Raw genomic sequence first — 26,719 nt, 5'->3', positions numbered from 1 at the left:
GAGTAAATGAGTTTTAGGGAATGGGATTAGTCTTTGTGATGAGTTTTTGGGAGGCAATTTGGTTTTTAAGAGATTTTTTGGTTTTTGCAGATTTTGGAGTGATTATGTGGTTAATTGAAGTTGGTTTGGTGACTTTTGGGGACTTTGAGAGTATTTGAAGGACTTTAGAAGATTGTCCGAAGAGCAGAAGTCGCTTGGTCGATTCGAAATTGGGAATAAATTTGATTCGACTCGGACATGAAGCCGGATTCAAACCGAATTGGATACCAGGTTGATCCTCTTTGGATTAATGACGTTATAAAGTAAAAGACGGCGACTTAATAGACTTCATTTACCAACAATCATATCCAGAATACCAAATTATCCTCAAAAATCCAACTCATTCATCAAGAATCAAGCCTTACCAGAAATTCCAATCAAAATCAATTCCAATTAAATTTGCATCCATCCCCACCCCACCCAATTCTAATTTCTATCCTTGCTCCTAAATAAATTTCAATTTAATGAAATCTAAAAAAAATGTAAATTGTTCATCAAGAGCCCCTATTGAAGATTGAAAATTGAAAGCTCATTTAAGGCTGGATAAACAAATATAAAAAATGTAGATGAAGAAGATTCAATTTGTGTAAATCAAAATACTTGCAACATACAAAAAAGATGTCTGATGTATTTTTATTCTGTTTATAAACATTTTATGTGTGTACATAGTTATGGAAAAATCGACGCTATCGTTGCTACGGCAACCACCTGTTATAACAAAAAATAAATTCATTTTCCTGCTTTTTTTGGATGGAGTCTTCGTTTTTGGTTAGCAAGAAATTTTGGGGGAGATTTTTGGAAATTGTGGGATTTTCTGGATTGCAATCAAACAATCTTGGTGGATCAGGGTAAGGTTGTACTGTCCTGAGCATTGAGTGAATCCTTGACATATCGACAACATCTCTATATAAGTAATTGAGTAGATCAGTCTCAGTTTGGATTCGAACTCACGTCTCACAAGAGTGATACAGATTTTCGGTCTTATTGTCTAAACCCTCAACCACAGAGTCCTCGTTCTAGTGGTTCTAGCACTGACAGATGGGCCTATATATGACTAAATACCCCAGATTTCAATCCGCTCAGCCACCACACAACTCAACAAAATTATTCAAATCTTAAAGCAATAAATCCTCACAAAAATGCGTCTTTAAACCTCCACCAAACCACAATCCACCCCAAAAAAAAAAATTCTTCATCTCACTTTAAACACAAATCCACAGCCATTATATAATATTCAACAATATATTGAAGCACTGAGTGCATGCGACTTGAATATCATGACTCATTCATATCTTTTTTTTCCATTTTCTTTCTCTTCATCTCATCTTATTTTTTCATCATAAATAGAGCTTTAGGGAATGAGACTAAAATTATGAAATATGAATATCTAGGGTAATGCTTTTAAAGCAACATCAACAGGGAAATGAGGAGATAAGTGAAAAATTTTACACACAAAAAATGTGTACGGTGACCTCTTTTTGTTTACATTCAATTCACTGGATTCTGTTGTGTAAGGAGTAGGAAAAGACATTGAAAATGAAGGAATGAATGATGATTGTTGTTGAACGTGCTGTTTACTTTTAAGGAATATTTGATGGAATTTAAAGATTTTTTTGGTGAATTATTTTGTGTTGTTTTATCAGCTGATGCTGGATTGAATTGTTTGGTGTTTTTGTGGATTTTTTGACAAAATTTTCATGGTTTTGAAGTATTTTTTGTCAATTTAAATCAAATTTGAACGAATTTTGATGAAAATTTGAAAGCATTTTGATGCTTTTTGATTCTGAGCTGCATAACAAAGTCGTCAGGTCTCCATTACGTCCATGTACAAGTGAGCCTTGATGTAATATCTTGATTATGCAGTTTTGATGAAAAACTGTCAAAAACTTATTAAAGCTCGAAGTTAACCCGGATTTTGTATGAAAAAATCGTCTGAAATTCCTCAAATTTATGCATTATGCAGCTTAAGTACATCATAAAGAATCCAACTCCCAATTCTCATTAACCCCTTCCTTACCCCAACCAAAACATCCACCAAACCCCAAAAAACCTCATTTACATCAAAATGTTCACAAATAAAAATTACATAGCTCAAATCAGCATGAATTATAGCGCCAATTTGTATAAATTTACTCAAGTGATTAAATAATCTAAAAGATTTGCATATTTTAGCAATGCAAAAAATCATTTAGCACTCGGTTATGCTCTTAATTTATTATTCACATGCGATAGACATTTGTTGCTTGGAGAAATACTTATTATTAAAATTATTAAAGAGGTCAATTGTGTGAAAAAAGGAAGGAAATTGTGAGCAGAAAATTTGAGGAAATTGTCGTTTGGTTGATGGATATTTTGGGTATTTGTGGCTCTTTGGCTAGTTCTTTAGTGGATTCTTTGGAGTATTGTTGAAGATTTCAGTCAATATTAATAAATTTTGAAGATTTCCTAATCCACAATGACATAATCATAAGCTTCATTCCCTTACTTCCACAACAGAAACAATTCCCAAATTAATAGACATTACCATTAATCAATTTTGTTATATTTCAAGTGGGTTTTATCGATCGAAAGATACAATCATGCATGAAATTGAGCGACTGACGAAGACAAAATTAATTTTCCATAAAAATGGAATTAAAGGGATATTTTTTTCCTGTTCATAAAGTAATTAAATTTTCATAAAGGTGAGTTACTTCCATATCCATATTTTTCCTATTTTTCCGTATTTAAATATTCACATTTCTTGGTATTTCCATATTCATACCTTTTTTCCCTATTCAATTATCGTCAAGACTTGAGTTCAAGGATGGGACACTTTTGGGAATTTTATGCAGGAATTGTGTAGTCGGTTGATCGATTAACCGGTTTGTGCAATTTGGTACTGGGAACTTAAACGGGATGGGAACTAAAAATCAAACCTTAATTCTACTTCCATCACAGCGTCCCTTCCTCAAACTCTCACAGTACTAAGTCCCTCATGGAGAAATAAAAAGTTAATGAAACGAAATTATGAGTAGAGTTATAATAAATTTAACAAGTTTCATGTTGCTTCCATCAATGTTCATCTTCATGATATGATTGATGAAAATCCATGTCAAGTATAATGTTCATTTGCAAATGTATGTGAAGGAAATTGGAGTATGAAAATTATTGATTGATTTTTTGGGTAATTACGAGGAATGTTTCGATGGGGATTTATTGATTTTTTTGATAAGGATTGTCAATTTGGATCAGTGATGGGGAACTTGAGTGCTGTGGCACGCTAGAGTAATCGAAAAATGTTTGGAAATGGGTTGATCTGCTTGTTGTGTGTTGTTTTGGTCGAGGTTTCAAACCGAGGTGAGCCGTGAAAAATAAAAGATTGTCCATCACTGATTTGGATGTTTTATGGCAGTGCTAAATAGTCTTAAATTGCATAATTATTTGAAATGTTATTAAACAAGGCAAGTGACCCGATTTGTTGAGTTTTGGCATGATCTGTTGAATGTGGAGTTTCTATAGATGACAAATAGCAATATCCTCAAGTACTGTCCATCGTGCCTGTGAATTGAGGCCTATTAATCCATATTTTACAGTCAATTCATCAAAATCTCACAAATCTACCCACATTATAACCAATTTTGTACTTAATCTCTTACATTAGTTCTCCAGCACTCCATATTTCTCGTAGCAGTTCAACAAAAATCCATAACTCATTCATCAACAAAAAGAAAAATTCTTGAATCAGAACTAGCACATCACAAACAAACAAACAAGAAAAAAAAATGGATTTAACATCTCTTATTACAGAGATTTACAGCAAAAAAATGCGGTCGACATTTTTGTGGCTTCCATGAGAATATTTTTTTAAATCTACACGATCATATGCTCATGCTTGCTCAGTGCTATGCATTGTAATGAACGACTGACTTGTGATTTATGGCGATGATTTAATGCATACTAATTTATTTTACAACTGCCTGGCTTGTTTGAAAAAAATGCAATGGAATGAAAATTGTTTGGGCATAAATGAAAGTTTATACTTGAATTATGGCAATGAAAAGTTTTTAATTGCTAAAAAGTTGTGGATATGAAGTTCGATGAAAGAAACTATAGCAAGTTTATGACAGTTTTTAATGAAATGTTTAAGTTTTTTAAGGAATTTTAATTTGTTTGAGAAGTTACGTGAAAGAGAAAATGAGGAAAGTTTTGGACTAGACTGTGAATGGAAGGGAAGTTGTGGGTGTTGAGAGGTGTTATTGGATTGACTTTTTATAGCTTTTGTGTTTTTAATTTAAAAATGACGAAAATAATTGAAATTATGGTGGAAATCTCATGGCGGGGACACATTGGGATAGTTTTTTGATTATATCCTGGTTTAAAGAGTTTGGGGAGGAAAAAGGATCAACGCTAGTCATTTTTAAGACTGTATAACTTCCAAAAAAGCCTATAATCGTCCATTGATTTAAGAAAAATTACAAAAATTTGTTCATAATACCATTAAAAGGACATTATGAGTCATTATACTTGGCAGGGGAGTATTCAGGTGTGAGGGGTAGAAGGTCAGCATCCCTTTTTGTTTACAGTTAGCTAAAGTCTTTCAAGACAAACCCCAAAATCCTCCTCTAAAATGTTTGTGGTCCCTAAAATACTCAACATTCCTGGATGTCCTTCAAAAAAGTTCATATTACATCACTAAACCTCTGATTCCTGACATTCCCCTCAAAACTACCCCAACTAAATCATAACTCAACTTTCCATCACGTTCCAAAATCACAACCTCTGTACTTTATCAAATAATAAAATTATCTCCAACTCAATAATTCTACCTGTTGTACTTGGCATATATTTTTTACAACAATTTTTTATTTGCGTCTTTGAAGGAAAAGTTGAGGGAAATTTTATTACATCGGAAGTATACTGGGGATGAATATTATGGTTTTGATGTCAAACTTGTTGAAAATCTGTTCTTAGAAAAGTGTCATAAATATTGAATTTTGTTGATAAAAAGCGTGGAGTTTAGGGAGAAATATCGTTGATTTTATTAGGTATGGCTGCTTACTTACTGTATAAAGACTCCCCATTTTGTCATAATAACACAAAGTGAACCTCTCTTAATAATTCAAGGTAAATCAAGTCGTCTACAAATCACGTGAACAATAAATAATCCACGACTGTCATTTATATAAAATATTAATTCAATCGAGCTTCTCTGCTTGCTTCATAAAATTTTAAACATCAGACTGACTTTGATGTTCAGTTAACATCCATTCTACTCTATAAAAAATCCATAAATCTTCCTCAATAACTAAAAAATTCCTCATTTATTGATTTTAAATACAATAATCAATTTAATCCACAGAACCATCATTTTTGTGCGAATTGTGGACGTGAAAATTTGCACATAAAATTGCTCATTTTATTACGCTTTGATATAATCAAATTTTTAGCATCAATTTATTCGATGTATATACATCAGAGAGAATTATAAATAATTTTTACTCATATAATCGAGTTTACGCATAATTGGTGACATAAATTAGATTTGTGATGACACTTAACAGAAGATTAAATTCCATTTTTTTATCGCTGTAGAATGCTTTATTCTTAGAGAGATGTTTAGGGAGAAGAACACAGCTTGTATTTTGTTTTGTTTTGGAATCAGAGTTGATATATGGTTCTGTGCTGTTCTGTGATAGAGTCAAATTAGAGGAGTATTGAATTTATGTGTCAATGTGCTTGGATTTAGCTTCCAGGAACAAATTTGAACATGACACTTAATTCTACTTACTTAATAAACTAAGACATACTGGAATTTGGTTTTGTAGAACAGGATGATTGTGTTCTTAAAATCATTAATGACAGAATGTTGCAATGGGTAAAGCCAGGTTTCTCTTAACCATCCTAACAACCAGGTTTAGTCATGTAATTTGGTTTTTAGCCCTTCCACATTGGAGTCCTGACTACTTTTGTCCAAAGTATGCTCTCTCGATGTCGGGATCAGGAAATCCCGGGAAAATCCCGTCCAATCGTGTCCCAATCCTGAAAATCTTCAGAGACTTGGATTTCGCGAATGTATAATCCAGATCAGGCCCAAAGACCAATTGTCGAAGCCTTTGAAAGTTAGAACAACGACCTACCTATGCATATAATTCCATTTAAACTGGTTTTTTTGTAGTTTTACATGAAAATACTAAATTTCATCAATTCTACAAACTCAATGAAAACCATTTGATCTCAAAATGCACTGTCAACTAAAACAAATTCAAGATTGAATGACACAGCTGTAGCAACTTATTTAAATTGAATCATTTTTTTCATCTCTTAAACCTTTTATCACATCATAAACTTCTTTGAAAGTCAATTCAAAATGAAAATTTGATTTGAATCTCTTATAAATCCCATTTTGACAACTCTGTTGAGCTTCACAGGAATAAAAGAAGGGAAAATCTTCTTATTGATTTCAGCTTACAGAAACTGATTTTTTTTTTTTGTTGATGACAGGCATAAAGAAAATCCATTAATTGAACTCACCTTTCCATACAGAAATTTAGTGACACATGTGAAGGCAGTGCTTCATGAAAAATTTGTAAATATTAAAGGGTATTTTTTTTTTATCTACGACAATAAAGTTCCACCTCAAAGCACTTTTGGATGTGCAATTTGTTCTTGTATATAAAAATATAATTTTGGTCCCTTTTTTATGATTTTGTTGTTGTTGTTTTTTATATATCTAATATATTGATGATGTGCTACTGTATATAGATATGGCACTATTAATAGCTCACACAATAAAAAATTGTCTCTTTTACTTCTTCCTGTTCAGAACTTTTTTCTAAAATTAACACACAAAAAAAATAAATTTTCAATTAAATCACATTGGAATATTTTTTCTTAGACATGCTGCATATACAAAATTGCAGTTGTTGCATTTACACTTTAAGAGATGTTTTTCTATTTTTGTAATAACTTGAACATGAAAAATGTGTTTGAGATTCAATTAAGTCACTGATTATACACTTTGATGTTTTAGTTTATTGATCACACATGTCTATTTGTGACTGTACACGTTCATCTTCACAAAAAACAAATTTACTTTTTGAGATTTTGATCGCCCAGGTAACAGGTTTAAGCTGAAGAGTTTTAGGTGGAAATTTGGATAATTTTTGCGATTAAATTGTGATTTTTGTAGGTTTTTATTGTCAAAATTATGAATTTAGACTGAAATTTCATAAATTTTGGGAAATTTGGCCAGTTTTATACTTGAATTTTTGGTTTTTCGATCATATTTTCCAGATTCTCAACTCTGAGATTCCGCAAAGTCTCTGTTTCGACGAATTTTTTATACCGAGACCTAAACTCAGATCAGGACGAAGGTTAGAAGTGATTTCTTTGAAGTTTCGGTCTTGAGATTTGTCTGCGAAAACTGCGAAATCTTGATCTGGTTCTCGAGAATCTTACTCAACTCCACTTCCTCAAAACACACCCATGCCAACATGCCAACCTGTCCCCCCAAAAATCTCCAAACCTTCCAGCTTATCCCTCAACACCGCCAAAAAAAACAATATCCACTAAATCATACCTTATACAATTCAACAAAAAATTTTTGTATACATAAACAATCAGAATATATTATTTCTGTATAATTTAAAGCGCGTTTGAGTGATCATCTCACCGGGACATACAGATGATGATGATGGAGAAGGCAAAAAAAAAAAAGTTTCAAGCAAGTCAAAAAATAATTTTACAAAGCAATTCAGAAATTTCAAAAGCAAAAAAGAAGAGAATTAATTGCTATTTTTTTCATGATGCGTATGACATGCAAGGGAGATGAGTATGCGAAGCATGGGTGGATCAATTGATTTCACGGTGGAGGATTATGGAGCGGTTTTAATCGGTTGATTGGAAATTGATTTGAAGTTTTTGGGAGGTGAGTTGGATTTTGATAAGTTTGGTGCATTTGGGATGCTGCTAGATTTTTTTTGGCATATCTGAAGACTTCAATTGCCCATTATGGGCAACCTGTGTATCGTGTCACATTATTTTACTGCCAAAATAGCACAGTTTGAGAAGCTCTTGCTTTAATGGTTATTTATAAAAGATTTGAGTACTCAATGGGGTCGTACACCATTAAAAGCAGTCAAAAGCAAGGACCACAGCCAAATTTCCTTAAATTCTTACAGATTCTTTAGCACTTCCCGCTATTTTCACTCAAAATTCACAAAAAAACCACTTCCAAAAATCCATAATATCCCACATATTTCCAAAACGCGACTTAATCATTAAAGCAGTCAGCCAGAAAAAAGTGAACAATAAAGCACCTCATTAAAAGGGGAAAATGAGTTAAAAAGAAAACTGATTTACATCTGACAGAAGTCCATTACCATAATTATATGTATATCAAGTCGTTCATTCACATTTTTTTCAAGCATTCAATTAAAAAGGCGATCATTCTCAGCTTTTGTATGTTTTTTTTGGTGGAAATGACGTTCATTTGCATTTTTTTTTCGTGGATTAAAAAAGAAAATTTATTCACTTTTTTTGAAATTTAAGAATTTATTGCGTCTTAACACTTAATTAAATTATTACGTAGATTTTTACCTCACAAATGCACTTTCTTGTTTTCTTAATTAATTCTTTTCATTCCATAAGTTTCTTGTTAAATTATTTCATATAAAGTAATCACTCCGGTACCGGAGCAACAGCAAAAAAAAGACACAGTTCACAGTTCGACTAGATTGAATGAAAAATACACAAAAATAAAAATATAAATACACTTCAATCCGACAACCGCTCTCTTGTTTCTACCCAAACAGTAAGCAGCAACAAAAAAATTTAATTTTTATGTATCCGACAGCAAATGCGTGCTTTCAACTGTCAAACGGAATACTGACTGAGGTGAAGAAATGAAATTTGTTGCAGTGCTGAGCATTTTGGATTGTTGATAAACAGTCGGAAAAACAATAACAAAACATCCGGGAATGTTTTTGAGCTCTTATGTCCAGCAAATTTTGGAATTTTGCAATAATTTGAAGTTAATCACCAACATTTTGTAAAAATATTAAGAATCAATCCTCAAATCCACAAAATATTACAAAAATCCACAATTTCCCCAACATTTTCACTAACTTCACTAAACAATCCAACAAAACATTCAACATTCATTTCTTATTCCACAAAAACAACGCAACCGTAAACAAATAAAGTCTGGCAACGTTGCAAAATATACGCAAATCATTGCGCACTGACTGAATAAGACGAAAAACACATAAGTGAAGACTGAAAACATATTTTTCTTGCTGTAACAAACAAGTTGGATTTTAAACATGGTCACAAAGAAACACCAAACAAAAGAAAATAGCTCTACGATGAATGAAAGGGAAAATAAAAGTTTGGCGCGCAATTTCATTTTTCTTGGAAGACTTTGATGGTCTGTTGATGTTATTTTTTGAAATTTAATTGGATTCTTTTGTGTAATGATTGTGTTTTTGGGAGATGTTGGGAGGGGGCAGTTGGGGTGGCATTTAAAATGGTGGGTGGAGGAGGTGTCGGGAAGGAGTCCCTCAGCTTCCTCTAGTACACCCATCAAACCGGTATCTCATGTTAGCACACGATGAATTCAAAATTATCTCCATCTCAATTTATGAATGAATAAAAATCACCTTCCGGTCATAAACAACAGCATCTGCACATTCAGCAAGTACAAACCAGACTACATCTACAAACCTGCTTAATGTTAACTTAAATTCTCAATTTATTTCCTACTCAAAAATTTATAGCAACAATAAATGTCTCCAAAAATTTCAACAAATTAATGAAGATATATGGATGACAAACGCAACTCGGGAATTAAAAACGTCCATGAATGACAAATGACGAAAAAAGATGTGATTAAATGAATGTTTTTCCTTTCAACTCTTTTTTTTATGTTGTTTAAATTTCTTTTACTACATTTACGTCTGTTTTGTTCAATTCTGGCCTGTGTCAAATTCTATATATCCAAATACAGAACTGAATATAATCTTTCATTTATGATCTAATGATGGTTTCACATTCAAAGCTGTCACCCCATGTACAATTTAATTCATTTTATATTTTCTAATGACTTTATAGAAATCCTATCATGAATGTGTCCATGTCTAATAAAAATTTCTAGTCATGAAAACGTAATAATTTGTTTGATATGGGTTGTTTGTAAATGATGTATGAGTTTTTTGGAAGCTTGGAGGGAAGTAGGCACTTGATAGGAATAATTGTTGATAATTTTGAGTTTAAGGAGATTGGACAGCACCAAGGACAATGTCCAGATAATGGAAATAAATCAATTTAATTCCTATATTGCCTGAATATCAATCTTCAGATTTTTTAAGAATCGTTAACCTAAAACAGGTGTTTGTTGACTAAGCAAAAGAGCATGAAATCTTGGGTTTGGCTAAGAACCGTAAACCTGCATTTCCTACGTTCTAGATAGGACGGAGAAATGTGATTTCCATCTGTAAAATGGAATATATTTTAAAGTCCGTTCAAGGTTGCAGGTCTGCGTTTTTGGTTGACAATTCTACAGTATTAGACGATTCCTAATTAAATCTCCATTTTCGCCACATAGTTTCGAGAAGGCAAGCGGTAACCAACGATAGAGACAGCTTCAGGAACCGACTGAAGGAGGCCCTTGAGGCCCTCGACTGAATCGCACTTGATCTGTGCAGCCAGCGAAGTAAGTAAGTAAGTTTTGAGAAGAGTATCCAAAAGTGTCGATTTTGACGGATTTTTGAAATTGGGGATTGAGATTAAAACCGAGACCCAGACCTAGACTGGCTGAGATCGAGACATAGATTAAGAACAGGACTGAAACCAAGTCTACATATTAATTTTCCCAGTTCTTGATATCGAAAATTCTTAGTTCCATTCAATAAATTTTTCATTGACATTATTTATGTACAACTCCTATTCAAAACTTGTACAAAACATTTAGGCACGCAAAATAGAACTTAAAAAAGTTTTTTTAAAAATAGAAATTGTCACTGTTTGATGTCAATGGACGCTAGTCGCGTATCAGACAATTGCGTGTTTGATTGAATATCTGCTTTTCATTTTGTCTTGTGCTGTATTATTAAATTTCCTATATTGTTTATAAGGAACTCATATTTGCATGTATTTGTGTGTGCAATTTTCAACCCCTTTTTTTAAATTTAAAATATTTATCAGAGGATGAGAGGAACCGACAATATCAACACAATAAAAGTATATTCTCTATAAAATGGAGCATTAAAGGAGCAACCAGGATAACATGGCTTCGGAAAATCGATAAAATTTCCCTCCCGAACACAAAGTTTTTCTTCCCTACGGAAATAAATTTTTTTTTCACTCTCTCGGAAATGAAGTTGCTCTTCGGATTTTTAGATAAGGACGGTGGATATGCAGTTACGAAGTTTATGATTTGAGAGTGAAATTGTTGTTCTCAAGAGAGTGAAAAACTAAGGAAAAAGAAAAACTCAATTTTCGTATTTTTGATGCCGGAAAAGTTTTTCGTTCCTTTTTAATGCGAATTTGCTGTTTTATTGCTAAGATGAACAATCAACCGTGAATATTTATTGCATAAGATTATGTGGAGAAATTCAGTGAATATTTTAATGAATTGAATAATTTTTTTGGGGTCATTCACTTATGGGCTGATGTATTGTTATGTAATGTACGTGGTTCTATGGCTTAGTTACTTTGTTGGTTACTTCCTTGTATAATTTTGGCTGTAATACTAGCTTGAATAGCGCAAATCTGTTAATTGGTCCAAAATTAGGCTCCAGGCTGACGTGACTCTCAATTCCAGCCATAGAGACCACTACTGTAACATAAACGCAAGGTCCATGTCTGTTAAGGCCTTTTTTGTTGTCGGATTCGGCATATGCTCAAATTTAATCCAATCAGACACCAATTCAGAGGTTGAAATGGAATTTGGTTTAAATTCGTACTCTAGGATGATTCTGGATGCCGAATCCGACACCAAGTCAGAGTCACACCAACCTAGAGCCATATTTTTGATAAATTTACCGATTATAGCTATTCTAGTGTGAAACTTTCTACTATTTTGAAAGAAAATTAGAGTTTGTGGAAGTCTATACAAATATTTTCAATTACCAGCATCTCACAAGTCCATAATTACTCATGCAAAATACCCAATCAACCTGTAACTCATCAAACTTCAATACAATTACATATAATTCAATTACAAAAATCCATAAAACAAAATTTCCACGGAACTAAACTATAAACATTAATTTAAACACTCAAAACAATGAGAAATGCACCCATCATGATGTACCATATGGATCTAATTTTTACTTTATGACTTCTTAACTTATTTATTGATTTTAATCATTGTTTTTATTGCTGCAACAAAAATAGACGAAAATTTTTTTCTCGTTTCAAGTGTGAAGTATTTCTTGACTTTTTCTTCTGTGTTATGTGATACGCTTTAATAAGCTACTGCTGCTGCTACTGATGTTGATGTAAAAAAAACTGAAACGAGGGAATTAAGAACATAAACAATAAAAAAAGAGTGGCAAGTATGGAGAGAGTCCAATTCAGAATAATCGGATTGAACTTACGACTTATGTAGTCGACAGGAACTGATGGAAACTGTAGATTGAAATGCATTTGTTAAAGGGAAAATTTATGAGAAAATTGCGCTACATGATGTATATTCCCAAAAGAGAAATAAAAGAAAATACATTGAAATATGAAGGTCTTGGGAATGTTTTGGGAGTTAGAGTGAGTCATGAGCGCATTTTGTGGAGTTTTTGTTACTTTGTGGACTGAATGGAGTTGCCTTTCTGCAGCTTAAGAGAGGAAATAACTTAAAACGAAGAAACAGACACGAAATGTCGTCTAAATCACTATCATTTCTAGTTCCACACTGTTAATAACTCAAATCTCGACGTTCAGTACAATCTAGTCATCAAATAAGCAGTCCGACAGCATCATCATCAGTACCATCAGTCCGACAAATCAACAAAACAAATCCCCATTCAATCCCCAACTCACAAAACACAAAAATTCTTAATAAGACGTAAAGAATTTAGGTCAAAAAACATTTTTCCATCTCCTCAAATTCTAAGATCATGTTTATAGCAACTGCGCGCTTTTGGTATTACTTCCTGATATTGCAAATGATAAATAAAATGTCTGTGAAATCCCACACCCATAAGCATTTGTATTGGAGAAAAAATTGATGAACAGAAGATTGTACAGTGACATGTCTGTAACGATGATTGGACTTAACAAGACATTGATAACAATGTTAATTGAATTTGATCATGTAATATTGAAAGTTCATGTTACTAACTAAATCAGCAATTAATTAAAAAATCAAGAGTAAATTTTCTAAATTATCATGACAGAAAATGGAAGTAAATCAATTGATGCCCTCAGACTAACTTGGTATTAATTAATTATTTACATTTCTTCTTATGCTGTGGATGATAATTTTTATTTACATCTTGTTACGACATAAATCGTATTTTTTTGGATATTTGCTTGTGGATGTTAATGAGACACAACGCATATTAATTAAATGCAGCTATAAATTGTCATAAATCGCTCATAATTAGAATGTTTGGTTAGATAGCTTGAAGCTAAGGCCATGAGTTGTTCATATATTACGTAACGTTCTTAGGGGGAGTGAAAGGTGGGCTGGATTCAGATTTGGTGTGAATAATATGAAATTTTGCTAGTTTAGGATAGGATTGGTGGCGAAATGTCGATTTTGAGCGTTACGCAATAAGTAAAAAGTCCCTTATGATGGCATAATCTTAATTCATTGACAACTAAAGATCTGGTGCTTTTACTAAACTTCTGACTAATGCCTAGAAACTGTCATAAATATTTAAAATAAATTTCAACTGCACAATAGACATAAAATCCCATAACTTGAACAATATGCTTCTAAAAATAAATACAGTCCATTCCCAATTTCTTCATTTCTTCCCAATTCTAAAGACACAAAATAAAATGTTCGTTTATCTAAAAGCAAGAAAAAACAAAAGTTTTTCAAAGATTTATGAGCACCTGAGGATTTAAAAGAAAAGTTTGAATCACAATAAATTTTACCATGTCCACCATTAGACCTGAAAAACTTTTGGATTTATTTTCAGGTTTGCAGAAATGAATGTGAGTGTCTACTTCAATTTTAGTAAAGTATTTTAGAGTAGTTGCAACATTGAAGTTTGAATTAGAGATGTTTGGATCATAAAGTTTGAATTTTGACTTTACCCGAAAGTGATACGGTATGAACATATCGTGCATATTATATGAACTATAAAGTGGGTTGAATTTTGCCAAAATCTACTCAAAGCTAGAGTCACTGCTGACCAGAGAACACTATTTTACGACTTTTTCATGTCATGTGCCTCTGGGATTAGTTTTATATTTCTTGTGGACATCAATCCGAATATTACAGAAACAAACTCCTAAATCTAGGTCAACCACCTACCAAATTAACAAAGTATAAATTAATTACACTATATAAGGAACCTTTAAGACAGTATCAAATCAAATGACATCAAAAATTAACATAATTTCAGACCACATCTCATGAAATGCCTCAAGAAATATTAATATAATTTAAACCTTCCCACAATAAAGCATTAATTGTTAATGAACTAAAAATATTTAGTTACAGACTGTTGGCAGTATTGATTTTTTTGTATTTTCTTGAGTAAATTTAATTAGTATTCCAAATATATGTCATCAATAATATTCAACAGTGGTAGAAATGGGAAACAGAGATGGGAAATTTTGAGTTAGAGCACAAAAGGTGAAGAATAACGTCCGCAGGCTGACGTAACTGCAAAATGTGAAGGTTTGTCTTTCAAAGTGCACGTTTGGCTACTTCCAACCAACGTAAAATTGACCATGCACCTCCCCAAAATCATCAAAAATCCACACAATACCCAACTCTGAACAGAAGACGAAGAAATGACAAACAACTAAATATTTACAGATATTAGATCAAATGAGCTATCAAATATCAAAATACGCCATTTATTTACCACACGAAATGAGTCCACAAATAATATTTAATTTCTTACAAAAGCTAATGTCATTAACGCTGCACGGTTTACGAATAGATTTCATTTAATTTAAAAGCTATGATAGTTCTGCGTTGGCTGATTGCATGTTTGGCCTGAAAGTGTCTATGTAAATTTTGATCAAAAGAATCTGGTTGGACTTGACATAAAAATGTATTCTTGTTGAAGAATGTAAACTGCATTTACAGATCTTGAAGTAACTCAGATTGCCGAACAAACAAAGAATGCTCTTATGAAAATGCACACAAAATTGAGTATTTTGAATGATTTTGTATTGAAAAGTTAAGCTATATCAATTAGAATTGATATAAAATTCCGTCAGTGCTGTATTCATGTGATATTTACATCGAATTTCCAAGAAAAGAGTACCGATAACGCAATGAAGTTCGATAAGACATTACTAGGTCATAAATTTAAAAAGAGTGCGTATACAAAATGTTGTTGATGAAGGACTTTATCATAGAAAAACAAAAAAAGATTGATAATCTGGTCAGCAAACGCTAAGACTAAAAACTATTCGTTTTAATTATCTACTCAGTCATGATTTGTGGTTTAAACAAAAATTTGCCTAGATGATGCAAAAAATTATATTTTATAAGCTAAGTGTGTTCGATTTTTTTCCAAATTGATAAATTGACAATATCACAAGATTATAATATTTTTGAGTTTTATGGCATTTCTTGGTTTAATGATGGGTAACCTGCGTGCCAAGGAACACTGAATTTGTATAACAAACACGTAATTTGTGGGGTCGTAAAAACTATTTTAAGGCTAAGATGTGCCAGTACACAAAAAGGTTACAAACCTGTAGTTGGAAGCAATAATTTTAATTATGTATTATAAAAACGCAATGATTAGATTAAACTTGAATAAAAACATCCAAACATTCAGTATTCAAAAGACTTTCAAGTAAATTGCATAAAACAAATAGAAATAATGCGAAAATGTCAGTTTCATCAACGGTTGATAGCTCAGAAGCTTCTAATTATTTAAAGGATCAATATTTGGATTTAACAAGAAGAATAGAAAAGCCAAAAAATATTTTGCCCGAAATTATTCCAAAGATAAGGATTGAAGAAAGTGAAGGAATTCATGTCGGAAATGTGATTTATAATATTCATCATCATTCACCAAAATCTGGTAAGATTTCTAATATTTTTCTGAGAAAAGCATATCGAGTGGAGGTCAATGACCAAAAGCTCTTATCCCACAATCAATATATCAATAAAATTTCAGAATTAGATGAAAGCCCCAGAACATCAATAAGTTCAACCAAATTTGAGGATCCCACGAAGCTTAACAAATGTATGACTCCAAAGAGTTACTGGATTTTATCAATAGTAATAACAATAATTTTAATTGCCATCGCAGTTTCTGTGAGTGTTTATTTTGTCCTACTAAATGATAAACAGCCAAATACCGGTAAAGACTATAGAAGATAAGATTGTGTGTACGCATATTAAAATTAATGAATTATCTATACTAGACTCTACAGACCCTGGAAGTACGACGACAACTTCAAATCCCGAAGACACAACAAGTACAACTGGTAATGATTTTGAGGCTCTAATCTCAACTCGTGAACAATGGGGAGCCATTGAGATGGACACAGCAAACATGTCTGTGATGAGTTTGCCTATTAAAAGAATTATAATTGCTCATACTCGTGGAGCGTCCTGTGCTACTGAGGTAAAATTTTGAAACTACTCTAAAAATGATTTCATTGTGCATGTACCTTACCACAGAATCACTGCACCTCTACTATCCGATCAATTCAAACTCAAGATCCAAGTCTCGATGATATTCCTTACAACTATCTCATTGGTGGCGATGGTAGAATTTATGAAGGACGTGGAATGGAGTTTCAAGGACAACACACACAAAATTTAGATGCAACTGAGTACAACAGCATTGGAATTTGCATTGCATTTATTGGACATTATGAGTCAAAATCACCATCATCAACTCAAATCAGCTTATTAACGAGATTTATTGATTATTACAAAGATAAAGGATTAATTGCTGATGACTACATAATTGTATTGCAAGATGATTTGAAGTATTTTAGTACAAAAGCAACTGCATTGAATGCAGAAATTGCCAAACTTGACAAATTTCGACCATGTGAGTATTAAGGATATAAATTTAATGAAAGTTTTGATAAGCTTAAGCATTTTAGTATACAAAATCTATCGAAGAGAGGAATGGAATGCACAAAGACGTAAAAATTCACCAAGCATATTTGAAACTCGTCCTATGAATTGGGTCGTAATAGGTCACACAGTTTCAGCCTTATGCTCTAATCTTGTAATATTTAATTTTGGAAGTAAAAATTTCATTTGATTTAGTTTTATTCATTAGGAAGTTTGTAAAGCTTCGGGAAGAAATCTACAAAATACAAGCTTTGCTAAGCCATGGTCGGATATATTATATAATGTATTCTTTGGTGGAGATGGTAAGTTGCTAACCCGAAAGGCACATGGCATAGCAATGGGCAAAAATCCAGAATAAGGCAGACATTACTTTGCATTAAGGCCGGATTGCAGTGTGTCTGACCTGTGATCAGAGTTATACTGGCCTGGTGTCAGATTTTTGACCATTTTTAAAACATGTGCTTCTCGGAAAAAGCATCATTTAAACAAAGAATTAACCTATTTTGATTTATTTCTAGGTTATGCATTTGAAGGCAGAGGTTTTGACTACTGGGGCTCACATCATTCCGGCCTAAATGATAAATCAATAGGTGTAGGGGTCATTGGAACTTTTGACAATGTTGCACCAAAACAAGCAATTTTAGATGCAATGCAACAAGTCTTTGACGATGCAGTTGCGTTGGGAAAATTGTCAAAAGATTACAAAATATTTGGTCGAAGTGATTTTGGAGGTCCAGGTCCGGGAACTGCTTTTATGAATGTTATTAAGGGATGGTGTCATTATGGGAATAAAACAGGCACTTGTTGATTAATGTGATCGACCGATTTCGATATCTGCACTGGTTCAAACTTGCTATTTTTATAAATTCATTCAGCACTTAAATTATTGTAAATAAAAAGCAGAAACCTTTGATTTGTTTTATCAAAAATCCCTTTACTTTATTATTTCCGAAACCAATCAAAATCATGAGTATTAAAGCGGTGTTTATTTAAGTATAATCACCAAATTCCAAGAAATCTGGATAAGGTAGCCTATGCTCAAAATTGATAAGATTATGTAAAAACAAAACATATCACAGAATGCACCTTAATAGTTGTAAAAAAGCTTTCAATAAAGCAAGGCTGAATTATTAAAGAATGTCAGAAACATCCGTTGACAGCTCCGAAGCAGCTGACAGAATCCTACAACAATATTCATTATTTAGAAAAGCAATTAATTAAATTTAAAAAAAAATTAAATTAACTTCAGTATTATAATAATCTCAAATTCCAACTCTGCATAGGATAAATATCATAAAACTGAGAAGAATGATGCATGATATAATTCAACAAGACCACTGCAAATTCATGAAATATTTTTATTCATGTAAAAATAAATAATTTATGATCATCTTCTTTCCATACCAAGAGCATTTTTCATCTTCGACAATGTCAATATCATGATAAATTTTTATGTACATAGTATCAGTGTATGCACAGTATCAGTATCAGTATGCGTAACCTGTCAAGCCAATATTGTTTATTTATGATATGAAGAAAACTTCCTACATCAAAATTGTATTACAAAATACCATGACCTATGAGAATAATAAAAATGAAGAAGTAATGTAAGAAGATGAGTTTATTTTGGGTATTTTTGATCGGAAAAGGTAGGATAGATGTGAATACTGCTATTATGGGTCAGAATTCGTTACTTTCTTTGATTCTAGAGTTCGGTCTAGAATTGTAGGCCTGAATTTCCAGCATTTTAGACTCCCTAGAGGGCTATGGTTTCTGGCTGTATCTTAAAGTGCCCTAAACCTGCAGGTCTGCGTTCACTGTCTGTAAGCCTGCTTTATTGTCTGCTGGCCTGCGTTTATTGACTTCAGATCTGCAGTTTTGGACGAACTCTTTTTGATTGTTGCATTTTAAAGAAAATTCATCGTTGTAAGGGTAGCCACGTCGGTCTGATGCTGGATTTTGAATCAATAAACCGACTTGTACTATTCGGGCTGTCTATGGGCTATGACTATGACTTCATTCACTGCATTTAGCAGTTAAACAAGCAATCAATTACTTTTTATATTCATTCAACTATTTAAATGCATAGCTAATCTATTCATCAAGCTAATTGCATCTAAAATTGCATCTAAATCGGCAATTTGTATTTTATTCATGAAATCTAGTCAGGTGCAATCTGAAATGAGAAAAAATTATATTCAAATCAGCCAAAAAACAATTTTTATTTTCATTTGTTTTATTTCTCATTTTATTATTGTTTTAATCATCATCCATCTTTCCGCTTTTTGTTGCTGTTTTACAATAATTAACATATCAATTAAATTAAATAACATGTAGAATAAATAAATTGATTCTAACAGAAATAATAATACATATCGCAGACCGTAATTGTTGTTGTTCTTTTGACTTTATTTGCTGTGTGTCGAGAGATGCATTTCATATTGTGATGTGAACTTGTGTATGTTCGGAAATGCAGCTTGATGAATTTTTATTTATATTTGTTATATAGTTTTTGTTTTTTTATCGTTTTCGCTTCTCTCGTTCGCATGAATTTTTGCCTTTTTGTGTTTAATTGTGAGTATTTTTTGAGAATGAATTGTTGAAAGTTAAATAGAAAATTTCATATTTTTTGAATTTTTAAAGTTTGTAAAAATAAATTTAAATTCAAAAATTCAAAGAAATTTGGAAGACTTTAAAAAATTAAAATTATTTTCAAAAGTTCAAAAAACAATTGAAATTTTAAATTTAAAATTCGAAAACTTTTCAAAAATTTGTGAATTTAATTCAAATTTTTAAATTTTAGATTTTTAAAAATCTTTCAAATCTCAAAAAATATCAAATTTAAAATTTTAAAGATTTTAAAAAAATGGAATAAAAGATTTGAAAGAATCAAAAATTAAAAAAATTTGAAAAAAGTCAAAAAATACAAAAAAGTCATCAAAATTTCCAACCCAACTTCCAACAAGTCAATCACCATTTTTTTTAACAAAATTGCTGCGAACACAAACAAGACTCGAAAATCGCTACGAAACATTTACGGACATGTGAAAAAAAAAACTTTATGTTTAATTAAATAATTAATCACTTGCAAGGGTCAACTTTTTTTTTATTCTGTTTATTTTCATTTCAGTGTGATTTTGCAGCTTTTCAATTAAATGCTGTCAAGCTTATAAAAATGTTTTCAATGCAACCATAACCATAAATGATGCATAATTAAAATGAGTTTTTTTTTAAAAAATTGGTAATTAATTATCTTTTTGTTTTCATCAAAGAAAGTTGATCTGGTTGACAAATGAGTGCTGTAAGCTGTCATTTTCTGGTTGGTTCATTGTTATTCGATGATAAATTGAAGAAATTCTGATAAAATCATTAAAAAACTTTGTAAATTTGTTTTTATCTTGATAAAAATCTTTACGGTCTGGTTTCTGGTTTTTGTGAGAATTTTATGGACTGTCACTTTTTGGAAATTGATTATAGTTTTGCTTTTCTGATAATTTAATGGAAATTAAAGCGACAATTTAAGATAAAAATTGCAATAAATTCAGTCGGAAATAATGAAATTGTCTGCAAATTTTGCAAAAATTTTGAAATTAAATCCTCAATTTCCTTAATTTTTCAACAAATTCTTGACTTAAATTCTTGTTGTTCAAAAAAAATGCAGTTTTCAAGCCCACAGCATTCATCTCTCATAAAAAATTTCTATTTTAACAAAATTTTGTATTTTCTTCGATTATATTTCACAGTATAAATTGATATATGATTGATGGGTATATGGAACTATTGAGTTACATCCTTCTTGTATCAATAATGACGTTTACATTAATATTTTCGATACAATTTTTGTTTATTATTTTTCCTTTTACATATTTTTGGTTCTAAGCTGAATCTTCTGTATTGTTTCATCAATTTTTATCAATTTCATCGAAATCGACTCGGATTTCGCCACGAAAAGTCGACTCAATTTGAGTTGACTTCATACAAAATCAGACTCGATTCCAGAGAACTTTAGTTGACATTTTCATTTAAAATCTAATCATAAATCATATTTAATGAAATTTTATGTCAAACCATGATTTGAATCACATTCAAGAAACACCAGAAGACTCCAACTCTCTTATTTTGATTACACATCATTTACCATTAAATACTTACTAACCTTCAACGACTAGTTATTTTAAAAAATTACAAAAGTACTCGTTCTTATCGAGTCACTTCAGCGCATTTTTGTCCCAGCGATCAGTAATTGATTTTTAAGTCAGTTCCCTGTCTATAGAACAAGATCCAGTAGGATCCATATAACTCCCAGATCCTCAAAAACAAGATCCAGTAGAATCCAGGTCACTTCCAGATTCACAAATCAAGATCCAGTAGGATCCAGGTCACTTCCAGACCCACAAAAACAAGATCCAGTAGGATCCATATAACTTCCAGATCCACAAAAACAAGATCCAGTAGGATCCAGGTCACTTCCAGATTCACAAAACAAGATCCAGTAGGATCCAGGTCACTTCCAGATCCATAAAACAAGATCCAGTAGGATCTAGGTCATTTCCAGATCCACAAAACAATATCCAGTAGAATCCAGGTCATTTCCAGATTCACAAAACAAGATCCAGTAGGATCCAGGCCACTTCCAGACCTAAAACATAAGATCCAGTAACATCCATTAAGATCCAGGTAACATCCAGACCTAAAAAACAAGATCCGTATATAACTTCCAAAAATTTAAGAACTTCATCATTTAACGGATTTTCATAATTCAAACCTCATAACGGTCAAAAAAAATTCAAACATTGTTCAGTAAACACTATAAAAACATCGAAAAACATTGAAGAACACTGTAAAACAATGAAAAAACGTGTTGTTGTTTTTGTTGTTGTTGTATATGAAAATGAAAAACTGTTAATTATAGTATTTATGCTTTGATTTGAAACTTTTAAATGCCCGGGGCGCCAATAACTTTATGGAACTGATCTTTTAAAACCATTCCGAGCTCTCTACGATGTCTAGTATTCGAGATCTCGCGTTCCAGCCGACCGACCGACCGACCGACCGACCGACCGACCGACCGAACGACCGACCGACCGACCGACCGAACAAAGTGTCTTATTAAGCTACCTTTTTGAAATAAATTTCAAAAATGCGCTAAAAAGTTCAGTCTCTGTACAAACTAACCCAAATTCCAGCAAAATTATTCATTTTTATTCTAAAATATCTTTTACCCCAATATAAAAATTAATTTGTGTTTTTTAAATTTTTATCTACCAAAATTCGGGTCAGTTTCAGGGACATAAAAAATTAGTTATTATATCTCTATGACATCTTTCACAGTTGTTATGACATTTAATATTTATTTTTTTGGCAGTATTATCAATGTTATACATAAGATTCATGAACTTGAACATGAACTTCATTAGTCACTATCATGCTTAGTTTATCGTATTCATAATGTACACACATCCCGCATTATCAATTTTCATTCATTGAGACAGTAAAAATAGAATAAAAAATGATTTATGATTTTTAATAGATTAGATGAAGTTATTATTGGAAGGGTGGGGAAATTGGAATGTAATAACATGGTTTGTTGACTTATAAGCCCGTGCGACACAAAAATCCATTTAGGAGCCAATGGAGTCCAATTTGGATTCCGACTCCGACTTTGTGTGGCTTGGGAAAGTCAATTTTCAGCATTTAGAACAGAGGTGGGCAACCTGTGTACGGCGACACACTTAAAATGCCATGAAATACCATGAACCGTACGCCTTATGCAGTTTCAGTCGAAGCTTACCTCCAAGATGTATCTTGAAAACTAAAAGGTTGCCCACCAGGGAATTAGGGAATTTTGCACGCTTGCTAGCTCACTAAAATACTTAAATAAAATCATAAACTCAACTCAAACTGCCTTAAAATAATTTTTCTCATCATAAAATATATCACACACTGAAAAATATCTATTTCCATCACAAATCTCTAAAAATATCATCTCATACGCACATAAGAATTATTTTAAATTCTAAAATTTTTATTTTGAGCTTTTATTGTACCCAGCGCCAAAATTAAACATCAATGTCAGTGTGGCCGAGCGGTCTAAGGCGCTAGACTCAAGTGCATAACTTCTGATTAGTAACGAAAGTTATATGAAAATCAGTTCTGAGTGTTCTAGTCTTCTTCTGAAGGCGTGGGTTCGAATCCCACCGCTGACACATACTTTTTTGCTATTTTTTTGGATTTAAATTGTCCTTTTTTGAGTGTTTTGATAGAATTTTGGGATTTATTGAAAATTTGATGACTTTGAGGTTATGTTTGATACTTTTTTGAAAGTTAGCTCCTTTATTCATTTAAATTGCTGGTTTGGAACATTGTAAATGTGAATATTTATGATTGTACAACTAACAAAATGATATTAATTCAAGATTGAAACGAAAGACTGGAACGCTGTGAAAATGAAACATACAGGAACCTTGAAATTGTGCGAAAACTGTCTTAAATGTACAGAAATAGATACACGTAAATTTTGTGAAATATCAGAAATTTCCTAAAAAGTCTTGTGAACAAAATTATCTTAAAGTCATCAAAATACCACAAAATTTGGTGCCATTTATTCCAAAAACCACCAAAGAATCCCAAAAATAATCTCAACAACTTCCAAAACTCTCATTCAACGCTTCCACCAATGGCATATGCAAAACATCATAAATAAAGAAATTTAATTAACCTTTTTTTTGTGTCTATCTAATTTGATGACAAGTCATTCTTAGTCATTTGTCGTTTCACGTACAGGCAGTAAGATACCAAACATAAAAAACAATTATCTCGTAGCAATGAGAATCCTTTTTGCCAAAAAATTCATTTTGTCGCTTCTTGCAATTCAATTTTTCAGTCTACCGCTTTGTGCTTTCATTTATTTTCTGTGTGCATGTGTTCATTTGTTATATTCTCTGGTAAATACAAGGATTCCCACTGTGTGCTTCATATGTGGATAAAGTCTTTAAAAATTAAATTTTCCTGATTTAATTTTTAACGTTTAAAGCCAGTCTCTACTGATTGCTGTTTCCATTGAGGTGAATTTGTCAGAATTTTGGATTTTGGATTTTGAGATTCAGTCTTCAGCGTAAGTTTGGCCGGTTTTAGCCAAATTTGACCAAGATTAGATTTAAAACGGCTTGTTACCGGATTTGGCATTATTTCTTCGTTATGAAGGCACACAATAAGCGAGAAATTCGGCTACAGGTCGGAGTAACTCTAGAATGAGACCAGTTTTCACCAAATCTCGCTCTAGACTAGAGTCATTCCGGCTTAGCATCGTTTTGTCATCATTTCTACAGCAAGTGCTTGTCGGGTTTGCCTCTACGTCCTTTTTTATATCAAATTATATTCAATCTCTAAAGAGAAGCCACCAGTATTCATCACAAGGGCCTTAAACGATGAATTTCCTATCTCAATAGGATATTTAATTAGAAAATTTGTGAAGGAACCAAAAAAGAAATTTTTTTTTAATATTTCTTCCGTCTCAATATTTTTGGATAGAATAAATCCACAAAATATTTTTTTTTTCTCACAATTTTTCCTAATTTCTTTTCTTTTTTATCTCGTAAAAATGATGAAGTTATCTGCTTGGGGATTTTATCCACAAAAAACTTTATGATAAAATAAAATTGAATAGATAGAAAAATTGTTCGTGAAGAAGAAAAAATTGTTTTTGATGAGCTTTTGTGGAATGAAGCGGAATGGTCCTTGGGAAAATTTTGGTGGCATTTTTGAGAAAATTAGAAATTTTTGAAGGTTTTCGGAAATTGAAATTATTTAATATTGAAGAAAAAATTTGAATTTTAAAATAATAATTTTGAAATATTTGAAAAGATTCAAATTGAAAATTTGAAATTTAAAAGATTTAAATTTTTTAAAACCAAAATAAATTTCAGTTTAATTTAAAATATTTAAATTTATAAAATAATCTTTAAAAATTTTTAAAAACTTGAATTTTTTGAAATTTGAATTTTCTTGAATTTTCAAACTTTTAAGTAAATCAAAATTTTAAAAAGTTTTCAAACGTTTTTTAAAATTCCAAAAATAATTTTTTTAAAAAAAGAACAAAACCAAAAAAATTCTGACAAAATCCCTCCAAAGGAAACAGAACTGTCCACAACTTTACTATCCATCGTCGCTATTACATGAATTTGATGTCTATATTAAACCATATTTACGAATTTTCTCAATGTTATGTCCAAATTAATTTATTTGTTGTATATTATGATCCATTATACAATATCTATCTAAAAAAAAAGTTGAATTTTTTTATCATAAATTTTTTTTAAAGCGAGAAAATTTTTGTTGATGATAAAAAATGTGTGAGGATAAAAAATTGATCCCATTTATTTATGTGTATTTATGCTTTTTTTTTTCTTTCTTTTTTAATGGTTATGTGAGAGATTTCACAGAAGATAAATTATCATTATTTTATTTTAGGACATTTTCATTCCTTCTGTGTATTGCACATTGTATAGAGTTATCATTGTATGGACTCTAGTGGACTGTTAGTAGATGAATGTATGGTGTAGATTATGGTTTGGCTGCAGGCAGGTTAGGAATAATTTTGTGGGATTAAAAATTACCTTTGGAATTGCAGGAACTGCCTAGAATTTAAATTTTAACTTTATTTCAATTTTTCAAAACTTTTTCAAATTTTTAAAATTATTTTTAATCAAAACTTGACTCAATTTAAGCATCACCATAGTCCACTAGACCTCCACACTCACACAAACTTAATCAATACCCAATCAGTTCATGTAAAAATTACTTTTTTCCTAATTTGATGAACACAATTTTTCTTATAAACATTTTAAAAACAAAGAAATTTAATTTTTTCATCAAAATTGATTAAACGGAGTAGAAAAAGATGAAAGGTACTTAAACATTATCATTAAGGACTTGAAGAACTTGTTGTTTGCTTCAAAACATTTCAAAATTTTGTTTCAATTTTCTTTTATTTTTTGCATGAATTTTTTTCCCTTAATTAATTTTTTAATAATGAACAATTTGTGTTTAAAATGTAAAAAATAACTAGAAGCGCATTTATCTTTGGCTGATAACTAGTGTCAATCATTTTACATGTAAGCAGGCTTCATTTTCCATGCACGCTTCCATATGTCACATAGACACACGGTGCTGTGGAATCGATAGAAAATTGCTGTGAATTAAACATAATTTTAAGTATTTTGCAGTAAGTAAATTAATGGAAAGTTACCTAATGGCATTGAGACATGCGTTATGATTGTCCATGCCCACACGCCATAGAAATGCAACTGTAATGGATGACTTTCAGCTCGGCTTTTTTCAAGCGTGTTTATTGCCCACATTGCTGGATTTAAAAAAATATATTACAGGCTAGGTGTCTGTAGGACTTGACTTTGGAAGGGGAACTGGTGCTCACAAATAATCCCTTCCAAAAAAAAATCAACTCAC

The 26,719-nt window shown here is 31.7% G+C and overlaps 3 protein-coding genes and 1 non-coding gene across 13 annotated transcripts in view; 2 read left to right on the top strand and 2 right to left on the bottom strand.

Moving 5' to 3' along the window:
• The window catches only part of OtopLa (Otopetrin-like a), a 47,734-nt gene extending 38,829 nt beyond the window's left edge, over positions 1–8,905 (bottom strand). For 7 of the 9 annotated variants that reach the window (XM_070646376.1, XM_070646382.1, XM_070646383.1 and 4 more), the window contains exons 1-2: positions 8,620–8,896; positions 6,553–6,853 (exon numbers count right to left, since the gene is read on the bottom strand). The gene's annotated coding sequence lies outside the window, so the exon portion shown is untranslated. Of the gene's footprint in view, positions 1–6,552; positions 6,854–8,619 lie in introns of all 9 variants that reach the window. The other 2 variants (XM_070646377.1, XM_070646378.1) reach the window with 2 other exon arrangements.
• A 7,100-nt stretch (positions 8,906–16,005) lies between these two features.
• On the top strand, positions 16,006–18,174 carry LOC139094946 (peptidoglycan recognition protein 3-like). The gene is made up of 7 exons (XM_070646177.1): positions 16,006–16,241; positions 16,338–16,523; positions 16,588–16,790; positions 16,847–17,225; positions 17,281–17,408; positions 17,463–17,556; positions 17,773–18,174. The coding sequence occupies exons 1-7, from the start codon at positions 16,046–16,048 to the stop codon at positions 18,060–18,062; spliced, it is 1,476 nt and encodes a 491-aa protein (XP_070502278.1). The 5' UTR covers positions 16,006–16,045; the 3' UTR covers positions 18,063–18,174.
• Positions 18,175–23,325: 5,151 nt separating this feature from the next.
• TRNAL-CAA (transfer RNA leucine (anticodon CAA)) lies at positions 23,326–23,460 on the top strand. Its single transcript has 2 exons — positions 23,326–23,363; positions 23,415–23,460. It is a non-coding gene; the product is annotated as a tRNA-Leu (tRNA).
• A 2,101-nt stretch (positions 23,461–25,561) lies between these two features.
• The window catches only part of OtopLc (Otopetrin-like c), a 28,500-nt gene continuing 27,342 nt past the window's right edge, over positions 25,562–26,719 (bottom strand). For both annotated transcript variants that reach the window (XM_070646269.1, XM_070646270.1), the window contains 2 exons: positions 26,502–26,615; positions 25,562–26,444 (listed from right to left, as the gene is read on the bottom strand). In XM_070646269.1, the coding sequence (XP_070502370.1) occupies positions 26,362–26,444; positions 26,502–26,615 (197 nt within the window). In that variant the 3' untranslated portion in view covers positions 25,562–26,361. The remainder of the gene's footprint in view (positions 26,445–26,501; positions 26,616–26,719) is intronic.

Source organism: Chironomus tepperi, unplaced genomic scaffold (assembly GCF_022539635.2).
Source record: "Chironomus tepperi strain 1889 unplaced genomic scaffold, CSIRO-AGI_Ctep_v1 contig_359, whole genome shotgun sequence".
Taxonomy (NCBI): Eukaryota; Metazoa; Arthropoda; class Insecta; order Diptera; family Chironomidae; genus Chironomus; species Chironomus tepperi.
Note: the sequence above shows the minus strand (reverse complement) of the source record. Positions and strands in the feature narration are given on the sequence as shown.